Genomic DNA, 12,743 nt, shown 5'->3' with positions numbered 1-12,743 from the left:
GCCTGAAGAAACCCCTGGGTGCAGTGGGAAGCAGAGGCTGCTCTGGGGTGTGTGACAGGGCAGGGTGCCTGCTGGGGGCCACTCGTGTCGTGGGGACCTTGGGACCTTGGGACGTGCCAAGTCTGTGCTGGGTGATGTAAGACCTGGAGCAAGAGCCCGGCTGGGCTGAGGAAGGGGAGTGAGACCTGCCAGGGAGAGGCTGCAGCTGCCCCACGCACAGCCTGGGGGACAGACAGGACAATTTCTGCCCCTGTGTCTGTGCACCCCTCTGTGGGCAGGGACAGGGAAGCCCCCCGCGTGTGTGGGTCAGTGGCCAGGGTGCTCATTGAGGGGTGCAGCAGCAGCAGGACCCCTGAGGGGGGTCCTCCTACACCAGAGGGACAGAGCTTGGGGTGCCCTGGAGTCAGGGTGAGCTGCAGAAGAGGAGCCAAAACACTGCTGAGACTTCTGAGCCACCTCCCAGGAAGGTGTAGGGGCCCTGTGGGGCTTGTGGGCAGGTGGGGGGCTGGGAGCTGTGCCAAGGACAGAAGACATGAGTGAGAGAGAACACAGAGAGGCTGTGCTCTTGGCTGAGGTGTTCTGGTGCCCTGGGGTGTGAAGGATGCTGAGGTACCTGGCCAGGACCCCTGGTGCCACACGGGATGACGAGAACTCTCTTCTTTTGTCTTTCAGCCCCTCCACTGGAAATATTTCTGTGGTGAAAGAGATTGTGGACAAACTGCTGAAGGGCTATGACGTCCGCCTCAGGCCCGACTTTGGAGGTACGGTGGGGCAGAGGTCAGGGGCAGGGCCGGGGCTGTGCTGGCCCCTTGGCCACTCACACACCGCGGGCAGTGCTCCCCTCTGACATCTCCAACCCCAGCCCTCACGGCCCTTCAGCCTTCTCCCTCACATTTCTGTCACCCCTCCTGCTCTTCCTTCTCCTCTCGCTGGCTCCTCTCCCTCCAGCATCCCCCATCTCTGCAGAGAGCTGCGCTGTCCATGGTGAGATGTTTCTGGGGATATTGTGCTACAACAGAGACACTCAGCTTTTCCTCTGCTCCAAGCTTTCCTCCGTCATGGACAGCAAGTCATCCCTCCTCCATTTCTGCTCCAATGCCAGATATTTTGGCTCTTTCCCCTGCAGAGGGTTGAGGTGATTGCTGGTGGGGCTCTTGGTTGGCCTGCAAAGCTGCTCCCTCAGCAACAGCGAGGCATAAAATATTCCCTGGGGAGCTGGTGGCCTGGCTGCCACTCAGTAGGAGGGGCAAGGATCTTTAATTCCTCCCTTGGCTCCTGTGAGCAGCCAGGAGAACCACAAGGGCCTGGTGGGGATGAAATATGGAAAACCTCTGGGCACTGTTGTGTTCCCGGGTCCAGTTGAGGTCCATTTCTTTGAGAGGAACAGGCACTGGAAGAGCACAGGGAGAGGGATTTGAGGGCTTCTGGACTCAGCCTGCCAAGCTTGGCTGTTTTAAGTCTTTTCTGGGCAATGCTATTTCCTCCTGGTGAGGAGATGTGAGGGGTGGGGGTTGCTCAGCCCATGAAAGGACAGCTACACATCAAGGTGTCCCTCTCTGTGGGGCTGATGGGCAATGGGCTCATGCTTGTGCTCTCAGAGGGAAGAGAGGCCAGGCACAATTATTTATTGGCTCAAGGGAGCAGTTTTCTCCCAACAGGGCTGGCCCATAGTGCCTAGAAGCTGGGAGTGAAGGAACACCCTCACTGATTTCAGCAGGGTTTGAAGGCACCCGGTGTATTGCTGTTTCCCATGACCAAACCCATCTCTCCTTGAAGCCTCTGGTTTCCCTGCTCCTCACCCAGACCTGCCCTATGCACTAACCGCCCCCTACCCTTCAGCAGAGTCCCTTCCACTCCCACAAACACCGTCCCCACTGCCCTCATCTCCTTGTTCTACCCTGTGGTGCAGCAGGGGCTTTCAGGAGGCAGCACCGAGCGCTGCTGGGCCCTGGCCTCAGGGAGGGCTCTGGGTGGGGGAGATGATGCCCATCCCTCCATAGTGCTCAGGGGCACCTGGGAGGACACCAGTGCACTGGGGACCCACTCTGGATGCAGCATCCTGCAGGCAAACAGGGGTTCCAAATCTTCCCTCTCTCCTCTGAACATAGGATAGGCTGGCTTTGATTTAAAGGCTCTGCCCAGCAAACACAAAATGTCCCTATTACCAGGCCAGGCCTGACCACAGAAATTGGTGCAGTCACATTTTATGGGGGGAGAGCCGTGGAGATGACACAAAACTGGAAGAGAAGCAGGGTGTAAAGCCACAGGGGGACTGTGATCCAGTGCAGCAGGAGGTGAGCTGGCTGTGCAGAGTCACAGAGCACAGGGAGACATGGATGGGCCCAGCAAGGTTTGTTCCCTGATTCCAGCCCCCAGGGCAGCCAGGACAGGGCCCAGCCCTTCCTGAGTGCAGGGCTCTGCTGACCCTGCCAGATCTGTGCGGTGTTAGGGCTGGGCTGGGCAGGCACTGCGTCCTCACGGGCTGCAGGATGGATGGGGCTGGGCAGCCCTGGCATTTCATTCGATTTTGCTCTGAATTCCCAAAGTGCAAGCTGCATTTCTCCTCACTCAAGCAAAGAAATAGAATTATGACCATAACCTTCTCCCCTGTAATTGCCTCACTGTTGCCCTCCGCCCTTTCTTGCCCTTCCCTTTGCTCATGGTGCAGGGATGCCCAAACTATCAGCATGCCTGGCTCCCACCCCAGGACAAGCTCATCCAAGCAAACTTCCTGCAGCATTTCCAGCTGGGCTGCCACAAGAGTTGGGAAGCTGGAGATTGCTGGTGTTACAAGACCAGGGAAAGAGGTGGAAGTTTCCTTGTGCCACTGCTGCACCCAGAGCTCACCAGTTCTCTGGGCTTTTGGATCAAACCCATTTCTAGGTGAAATCCAGTGGGATCATGCCAGGAGGTGTCTGACCCTGTGTGGATCCCAGTATCCACAGTCCTGTTGTGGAGAGACTGAAGTTCTCCCCAGTGAGTTGTGTGCAGGTGGCACAGCCACAGGACCCACAGGAGCAGCATGAAGCTGTGCCAGGGGAGGCTCAGGTTGGATATTAGGAAAAGGTTCTCTCCCCAGAGAGTGATTGGAACATGGAATAGGCTCCCCAGGGAATGGTCATGTCCCCAAGGCTGCCAGAGCTCCAGGAGTGTGTGTACCATGCTCTCAGGCCCAGGCAGGGGTTGGTGGGGTGTCCTGGACAGGGTCAGGAGTTGGACTGGATGATCCTTGTGGATGCCCTCCTGCTCTAGATGTGCTGTGATTCTGTGGAAAAGGCACAGTTTGGGCAAAGCCCTGGGACCTGTGTGTGTGCAGCCCTGCTGTCTCCCAGGGCCGTGTGGGACTGGACTGAGCTGCAGTTCCAGCATCCTGAGGACTGGGCTGTTCTCCAGGACTGCCCTGTGCTCCACCTGGGCTGTCCTGCCACCCCCCCTCTGCCTTCCAGCTGGGCAGGTGGGGTGTAAGCCCTCTCTGCGGGGGGAGGTGATCCCACCACCCCCTGTGCTCCCATCCTGGGAACACCAGGCAGGGTGAGCTGGGAATGGCCCAGGTGGCACCTCGGAGGGGTGGCAGGTCCTGCTGGGAGCCTTGTGCCCCAAAGGGATGTCACGGAGCTGTCTCAGGGCTGGCCAAGAGTGACCAGGGGTCTGGTAGGACAGGCAGCTGCCTGCCCAAGTGGAGAGGAGTGGAGCAAAGCAGCTGCCACTCAGCTGCCCATGGGCCAGGCTGAGCTGGGCCTCTAAAGCCAGAGCCTTCAGCTCTCTGTGGCTCAAGGATGAGGCACTGGGGGCAGGAAGGTCCCAGCAGCCAGTGCTGGGTTCCCCACAGGTGTGGGCACAGCCAGGTCCTTCCCAGACAGATTCCCACGTGAGGAATGCAACCCACAAATGCAATGAACCAGTCTGGCTTCCCTTCCTCCCTTCCCTGCTCTTTCCTGCCCTCTTTCCTCATGTTTTCCTCCCGCAGCAGAGTTGTTTCCTTCTTGCTGTCCTGCCCCCCCATCAGTGGCAGTCACCCTGCCCTGACCCCATCCTCTCAGCCCTGGGGACAGTGTCCCACCTCCACGTCCTGGGGTGCCTCCTCCCTTCCCTGCTGCCTGTAGAGTGAGCAACTGGGATCCTTTGGATGTGAAGGCACGTGCAAGGACCTGTTCCCATGTACCACCAGCCATGGTGAGACAGTTCTTGCCCCTCACAGTCTTTCTAAGAGAGCCCCCAGGCTCTTCCCAGCACCCCACCCTGCCCAGGATGTGGTGCTTCCACAGCTCCAAACACAACTCGTGGCTCCCCAGTCCTCTTTTTTCATTATTTTTTTGAAAAAGAGAAAGAGAACTCCGCCTAATGCCAAAAGGAGGACAGGCCTGCTGGGGATTGCAGTTCACTTTTTAATTTTGAGATGCCTCGTTAGCTCTGGGCCGAGCTGAGTGGCTGAGAAGCATCAGCCACTCGCTCTCCTCCCTCTCCCCCACCCCCTTGGAAACCCATTAGGCCGATGAGCAGGTCAGCTCTCAGGGGTGAGCCGTGGCAATGAGTGCCATGTGCTCACCTGGGGAGCTGGGCTGAGTGGGGGACACAAAGGGGACAGCTGGAGCCGTGTGGAGATGATGGAAAAATCTGGGAGCAACTCTGCCAGAAAGCCACCGTGGTTGGGTGGGGGCAGCCTGAGGGACAGTCCCCTCTCGTGTTTCAGCTGCAGTCCCCAAGCCCTGGAGTGTCACCCCATGCTGGAGAGATGTGGGACAGTGCCAGGGCGGGACATGCAGGGCTGGTACAGGAGAGGGCCTGGGGCTGAGGAGACACGAGGGGGTGATGGCAAACAAGTCCAAAGGGTCTGGCCAGGGTTGTGGCAAGGATCTGGAGCAGCCTTCAGGAGGGGTGTGCAGGGAGGAGCAAGATGCAGCCAGGCCTCCAAGAGGGAGATCTTTGTCCTGGTACTGCAAGAGCAGCAACAATGCAGAGAGAGGGTTTTGGGCATCAAATCACAGGTGGGTGCCATGCAGCTGCCCTGAGGGATGGACAGCCTGGGGGGTGATTTATATAGCACACAAATGACACCACGAGGCAAGCAGGATGCTCATGATTTAGGACTGGGTGAGCAGGGGGTGCCGCAGATAATGTCTGGGAGTCATGTCAGAGCAGCACCCTGGCTCTTGTAAGTGCTCTTAGGCACTCACTTTCAGAAGCATTAGCTCCATAGGAGAAAAAAAGGAAAAGAAAGCAAATGAAGATCATATTGCCCCAGGGTAGAGAAGGCAATGAAGGAGTGGCAGGAAGATCCCACTTGAGCTCGGTGACTCAGCTGCTCTCTGTTGGTGTAACGTTTCCAGCCCAAAACTTTGCAAGAGTTCCAAGCAGATGGCTCTTGATGGTTTTCCAGCATCATTTGCAGGTCTTGGTAGCCAAAAGCAAGGTGAGGGCACTCTCTGCTCCTTGCTGCCAGCCCTCCTGGAGTGCAGGGTTCCTGGTGTTTCTCCTGGGAGGAATGAAGGTGTCTGGAAATGCCTGGTGAAAACAGAATGACCGTGAAGCCCTTGGGATTGTACAGTAAATCCTGGGTTTTCATGCCTGTGGATCCAGCAGATTTCCCTGCTCCATTTTTAATTCTAACTTCCCTAAGGAAAATTAGCACTTAAGGGGTCTTGGGGTGAAATGAGCCCGTGTCCTGTTCCCCATCTGCTTTGTGTCATGCATGAGGCTTCCCAGCTCTGGTCACCCTCATCTGAGATATCCAAACCCCTCTTTGCTGCAATATCTTGGCCTTCCTCCTTGCTGTGCCCTGCCCCTCCTGCTCTCAGCTCCTCTCTGCTCCGTCACACCTCCACCCTCCTGGGCACTCAGCCCTGCTCCCACGCCCTGTTTATTCCCCACTATTCCTTCTTCAGTGGCCACTCCAGATGCAGCGGAGCTGGGGGTGAAATCCTCAGCCTTTCCCTGTGTAACAGCATCACTTGAAAGGCAGAATTGTAAAAATAAATGATTGCTGATGCATAAAGTGTTGCAGTGAAGCATCGTCGCTGGTTCAGGGCTCCAGAACTGGCGGGGCTGAGCGGTTGCTGGCACGGATGCAGCAGCAGGGGATGGGTGCTTGTGTTATTTCCCTGGCCCACCAGCCCTGTGTGCCTGGGAAGCTGCTGCTCTCAGTGGTCCTGCACTGGAAGGAATGGGAATTTGGTTTCTTCTGTGGTCAAGGCTGGCGGCACTGTTCAAGCCTTCCCAAAAATGTCCCTGTTTTCCACTGCGTGTCAGGTGGTGGCTTTTTCCAGGCAGATAGCTTGCTTTGGACTTCTGAAGGAGGGGGGGAAATTTTAGGAAGAATTATTCAGAAATTTCTGAGAACAACCCAAAGTGTGTACATGCTGGGTTTTTTCCCTGTCCTAAAGCGTTGGGTGATGAAACCGGCAGCACCTACTGCAGGGCTGGCCCCTGTGCATGGGGAGCAGTCGGGTCCCTGGCGCCACCAGTGACCTGGCTGGCACAAGGGCTGTGTCCCCACTGTCTCTGGTGCCAGGGCCGCACCTCAGAGCAGTGATGCTGCTGCAGGAGGACCAGGATGTGGGGCTGGAAGAGGGCAGTGAGCGCTGGTCCTGGGCTGCCTGCCTGGGGGGCCACAGGAGCTGCTCTCCTGCCTTTCTAGGCTTTAGTTCTCAGCTTTCCCCTCCTCTTCTGTGACGAAAAATGTTTAAATCTCAGAGCAGCCAGATTCAATTTTCCTTTTTCTTCTGAGATGCCTTGAGCTAGCCCTTTGGAGCAGGGAACTGAGATTTGGCAGGAAGGTTCTCGTCCCACCAGGGACAGCTCCTTCCCTGCTCGCAGGAGGATTTGCCCAGAGCTGAGCACGGGGTGAATGTGAAATGCTGCACCTCACAGAGCCTGACTCCACCAGGAAATGTCACCCCTCTGCCCCCATAACTGTGGCTGGCAGAAGAGCAGCTCTGGGTTTGAAAGCAAAGGGGTGATTATGGATCAGGCTGGGGAAAGGAGTTAATTGAGGAAGGAGACACAGAAGCTGTCTGGAAAGCCTGTAAACCCCAGTGCCACGCAAGGACAAAGGAGAGGTGAATACCTACTAGGGCTGTCAGTAGTCCCACTTTCCTTGCTGAATAAAGAGCATTAAGATAAGGCCATTCTTGGTCAGTAAAACTGGCTGCAGCTGTGCAGCCCTCACTTCCTCCCCAGTTTATGTGACTTCTGGCTCCAGACCATGGGTCACATCCTCTCTAGGGCTAATCCAGAAGGAAGATGACAACCTCCTGCTGTTGTGTCTTACTTCATTAGCTGAAGTGGCAGGAAATGAAAGGATCCCGTCCTTCTTGGGACATATGTGGATGTTAACACATTGCCACATGATGGAATTTCTATTTTTTTCACTTTGCTCTTTTTATACGAAATACATTCTGCAAATAGGACTTGGAGGCTGTAAAGTCGGGCACACAAGACTTCAGAAAAAGCCAGGACCGGGGTTTCTCCAGAGATCTATGTTTGGTCCCCTTGTGAGGGTGCATCAGGAGGCAAGGTCCAAGAGTTGCCTCCTCCTGAGCAGCCCTGCAGAGCTCACCAAGATGCCATTTACACATGGAGCTGATTTTTCTCGTTCCCTTCACCCAGAGGGGGACAGGTGGGGGGCATGGCAGTGGGGACAGCTGAGGTGATTAGGGTGGGTTGAGGTGATTGTCTGGTGCAAAGCCTGGGACTGAACACCCAAAGTCCATCTGGGACTTATGCTTTCCTGGCTGCTTTGTGCTCAGACCTGCTCTCCACACAGCATGAGCTGTTTTTATGACTGCTGTCAAGCACAGCAGTACAGCAGGAGCGTGTTCACACCTCTCCCCCAAGAAGCCAAAGGTATCCCCTGCTGAGGGGTGCCCAGTGAAGGTGTGATTTTCCAGGATGCTCGGCAGCACTGGAGGCAGGCACTGCCTGTTTGGAGCACAGCTCCTCTTGATTTCAGCCACAGCTGTGAGCGCTCAGCCCCAGTGCCCCGAGAGAGACAGACGGAGTTCACCGAAACCCGGGAGCTCCAGGTGACTGGGGCAGGGCAGAGCACACAGGCACCCTGTGACACAGCCACAAAAACATCTTCCCTTTCCTGTGGGCTTCCCCCTCACTCACTGCAGGGCAGGCAGGGACCCCACTGTCAGCGCTGCCCTCCTGCAAATCCATCCTCTATCAATCAAGGAAAAGGAATGAGCAAGGATGCTGTGGACAGTTTAATTAAGAACTGGCTCCATAACATGCATTTGGCAGTGGGCATCCTTCCACCTAACCTTCATCCATTTTGTTTTCCTCATGATTTTGCTCTTGAGGGCAATAATCTTTCAGGATATTAGACCAGTCCCTTCCTCCAGTGTGACAGAGCTTGTGAAGCTCTTGCTGCACATTGAACACCCTTGTGCATTCACGTGTGGCCACACTTATTATCCTCCTTTCGAGACAGGAATCTCTGGCACAGAGCAGTGGAGGCAGTTTTGGGAGAAGACAGCAATGGAGATGAGCTCCTGAGCCTCAGCCCAAAACTGGCCTTGGGTTTCTGAGCAAGCTGTGTGCCTGCCACAGAGCTGTGCCCGCCTTTCAGGATGCGCTGTCCAGTGAGGAACATAAAGTTTTGCTGTCATCCATTTCAGTGTACTTCCACCGGAACTGGAGGAGATGTTGATTCTCACACTTATGCCCAAGCCAGTGGGGGATAAATGCATCTGGTTGCCCTTCTCCTTCCTTTTCTACCTTGGCTAGTGCAGCCTCTCCCTGCAGCTCTGCTCAGGCCCTGGCACAGCTGCTCTTCCAGTCCATGGCAGGGCACTGGGCTGGCAAGGACCCCTCAGAGATCTCTCTTAAAACCAATACATTGTCATCATCATTTTAACTATGCTTTTATTCCAGGAATTTTGCCTCCACCCTTAGTCATAGATTTTTTACATCAAAATGCAATGCATTAGAGTTACTAATTAGCAGAATAATTCCAATACTTCTTAATTAATTGACTAAAAGCAGATTGTTGTTTATAGCCAGATTTGCCACATCACCTGGACCCATGTTCCTCCTTGACAAACATCTACGTAACACTCACCATTTCTGAGATTATTCCTGCCAGTAAACTTGCCTTCGAGGGACTGCCACTGAAAGCACAATGTGAAAGGAGTGTAAAATCCATTAGTAGAAGTCCTTTTGATTACTCAAAATATATTCTCACCGCCCTGGAGCTGTTCATCAGAGCCGCTTTACATACCTGCATTGTTCAGCTCCTAAGAGTCCCAGTATCCCAGTTAGGCAGAGAAGTATTTTTAATCCATGCAACACGAAATAGAAAAGCCGAGTGCTGCAGTTGTACTGCTGTGTGAAAGACTCTGTGTGTGCATGTCACTTTTCTCACCTATGTCTGGTTCAAAGAAAAAGAGTTGGAGGCTGCTACAGTGTCAGGCTGGCTGGATGTAAGGGGGGTTTTTGGTGGTACTGACAGTGTCTGGTCTGTAAAATCCATTCTTGCAGAGAGCCCTTGCTGGAGGTTTTTATATCTTGATCTTTCATGTGAAATATCATGCAGTTGTTAAAGCATGACCAGAAACGTGGACAAGACAAAAGATGTGTTTAAAGAAGGCACGAGGTCTTTCAGAGGGATTCACACCTCATAGGTGAGAAGGGGCAAAGTTGGGTGGTGGAGCCCCATAGGATGAACAGAATGGTCAGTAAAACAGGTTTTCTGGAGACCCAGGGATTGATCCTGTTCTCATGAAATGGAAGGAAGCAGAGCTCTTCTGCCTTCCCACTGGGATATGGGAGCTCTGCTGTTTGCTTTGAGCAGAGCAGGAATTTCAGGCTGGGTTGGGCAGCACTGATCACACCGTTCCTATAGGCTGTTTTTCTGGTTGTGGCACTTATCCCTGCTTCTGTGTCATAGCTAAAAACTATTTTGTTTTCCCTCTGATCTTTACCCCCACCCCTTATTGTTTCTCCTGTTCTTTGCAGTCCTGCAGGAATTGTGCTGTTAAATAATTGTGTTTGTGACAGGGGTGAGCCTCAGCCCAACCCACCGTGTCCAGAATTCCCCTCTCTAGACCTCAGGACCTCTTAGTTCAACTCTGGGATGACTCCGAGTTCTAGTTGGAAGAGAGACTCTGTAAAATTACATCTTGTTGTTCCATATTTATTCTCCCTCAGTGGTTTCCATGTCAAACTTGCTCAGTTTACCAGTCAAAACAAGATATTTCTACCTGCCAGCTCTGCCAGCTCAGCCTGGGCTCTGGAAATCAAGCTGTGCTCTCTCTGCCCTGGACATCATCACTCGCCAAAAAGGATTCTCAAGTCAGGGCTGAGCTGTATGTGATGCTGAGTGTGCACAAACAGAATTTGTTCTCAGGTGGTATTAGGGGCTCTGTGTGACAGATATCAGCAAGGTTCCTGTGCTGTGGAAATGTTGACTAACAAATCTTCCCCACCACCTGGGTGAGGATGGGCCACCTCTGGGGCCATTTTACACCTTGGGGATACCAAAAGGGGGCAGTTTTTCGGGGGTGATGGTGAAAACCCACGAGGAATGGCACTGGGAAGCTCTGCCTCCTGCTATTCTTGTTATTTGTGAGAACAGACCTAAGCACCTCCTGAGCTCAGGGCCCTTGCTTGGTCACCAAACTGTGACCTTTCCTTCAGCTGTGGTGTCCTGTGGAATCCCCACAGGGAACAGGCAGGTGAGCCCACTTCTTGCTGTGGAGAAATGTCATGGTACAGCCATAGGAAAGGCTCTTAATTAATGGGCATTAATCTCATTCACAAATGGTTCCCCTTCTGATAGGTGAAGCAGAAGGACTTTCCTCAACACCTCATCAGAGAAAAATGGAATTTTGTAAATTTGATCATTGGCAAAATGTTTAAAAAACTACTACATGTGGCAGAAAATATATTTACTGTGTATGATCATGTCATGGAGTAGGAAAACGGGAAGGGTGTCCTGCACTGCTTTCAGCTTTCACTCCTGTGCTTCTGTAGTGAGTCCCCAGGGTCTGTCAGCAAGGAGGGGACACAGAGCCTTCCCTGTCCCCATGTGAGTCTCCACTCTGAGCCTGCAGAGCCATTCCAGCCACTGAAAGCCATGGTGTGCTTTTATCTGTGACACAGCCCAAGAGCAGGGGACGAAATAGGATGAGTGCCTTGGTTCCTGGGACGCTTTGTCACCCCACACTCACATTTGGGACAGTCAGCTGAGCTGGGAGAGCACCAAAGTGCCCTTTCCTCTTCCACAGCTCTGTGCTGAAGAGCCAGGATGGGCTTTCTGGCCAGCAGATCTCTCCAAACACATCCCCTCAGCCAACTGGAGTAGTTCTTACTCTTTCACTCTGTGAGACGATTCCCTGCTCCCTTTAAGGAGCTTGGTGCTGGTGACACAGCAGGTGACATCTCCAGGCCAGGGGAGCCTTGCTCCAGGGGATGAGCCGTGTCTAAGGGCTGCACTGGGCTGTTCAGTGGGTGATGCACAAAAAAGGGGACGCTCGTGGCAGTGGCAAAGCTCTGGGTGTAAGATCAGAAGATGTCAGGCCAGGAGAGAAGGCTGCCCAGGCCACAAATGTCACCTGGAGAAGGTCTGCAGGAAAGCCCACTCTCCTGGCCTCTGGAAAAGGATCTCAGCTTGGCAGGAAATTTTTGGAAGTGAGGGAGAGGGTAGGCTATGAGCTGAATTCTTCTTCTTATCCTCCTTTCACAGCAAAAATAGAACATTTATCACAAGTTCCCTACATGTTTTTCTTCCCTATTGCACACTAGTTCCTTGCTAGTATTTGAAGCTCCAGAAAAAAGAAATTGATGAGTACTCAAGTTAATAATGTGTGCTTATTGTGTTGATGAATTGCTGGAGATGAATATATATGTAAAAGCTCTGCAAGATTCACTCATCCATGCATCCTGAGTGAAAGCAATTATTTTGGTGAGCAAATGGGACTTAGTTTTATGTCTTAATAAAGAGATTCTGGGCTAAAAGGCAACTTTTGTTCTGGACATTATTGCAAATCAAGTCTTACTGAAATAATGGAAACACCAGCACAGGGGGCAATCTTTCAAAAGTGAACATCCTAGAATCCTTTTTTCTACTAAACTCTTTCAATTCTTGGTTGCCACCGAATTTTGTAAGATCTTCCCTGTTTCAGACTGTGGAGAAAGGGCAGGACTGTGGACAAAGCACATCCAAGAGCCTCAGAAACTGAGGGATAAAAACTTGTCATCCCATGGGTGACATTTGGAAAGGGGGAGGCTTGGTTTTATGTGTGTGCTTTGTTTCTCGTGATTCCCAACTGAGATATGAATTTAATGTGAATGCAATGATATTTTCAGACCTGACTCACTCCATTTTTTTCAATACTTGCCCTGTAAATTGTCCTGACTGTCCCTAAGTATAAACCTTGGGCATGGTGCAAGTTTAGCACCAGGTCCCAACCTGGCCATCTTGTTCCTTTTGTTTTTTCCCCACAGACTGGGGATGTCCAGCTGGATCCAATCCAGGAGTTACATCCTTTAAAGACAAGAGTCTGTAAACAGAGATGAGGAGGTGTGACTAACTCATAAAAAAAATTGAAAACAGGGAGGAAAAAAGAGAAAACACCTTGTTGTTGTCACTTTGATAAAAATGACAAGTCCAGATATTTTGTTGTTGTTACAAACACTTCTAAGACAGAGAAAGGGATTTGATGTGAACAGAGGAGCTTGTGTTAACCCATTTAAATTAATTTGGCTCAGCTCATTTGCAGCTAAGGGGATTAGGTGGC

General features: G+C 52.7%; 1 protein-coding gene across 1 annotated transcript in view; it reads left to right on the top strand.

Annotated features, from left to right (window-relative positions):
* LOC137482785 (gamma-aminobutyric acid receptor subunit beta-4-like) overlaps positions 1 to 12,743 on the top strand; it is a 72,134-nt gene that overhangs the window by 4,333 nt on the left and 55,058 nt on the right. The window contains 1 exon segment of the mRNA XM_068205387.1: positions 673 to 761. Coding sequence (XP_068061488.1) covers positions 673 to 761 — 89 coding nt within the window.

The sequence above is a fragment of the Anomalospiza imberbis genome, chromosome 14 (assembly GCF_031753505.1).
Source record: "Anomalospiza imberbis isolate Cuckoo-Finch-1a 21T00152 chromosome 14, ASM3175350v1, whole genome shotgun sequence".
NCBI classification, from domain to species: domain Eukaryota; kingdom Metazoa; phylum Chordata; class Aves; order Passeriformes; family Viduidae; genus Anomalospiza; species Anomalospiza imberbis.
Note: the sequence above shows the minus strand (reverse complement) of the source record. Positions and strands in the feature narration are given on the sequence as shown.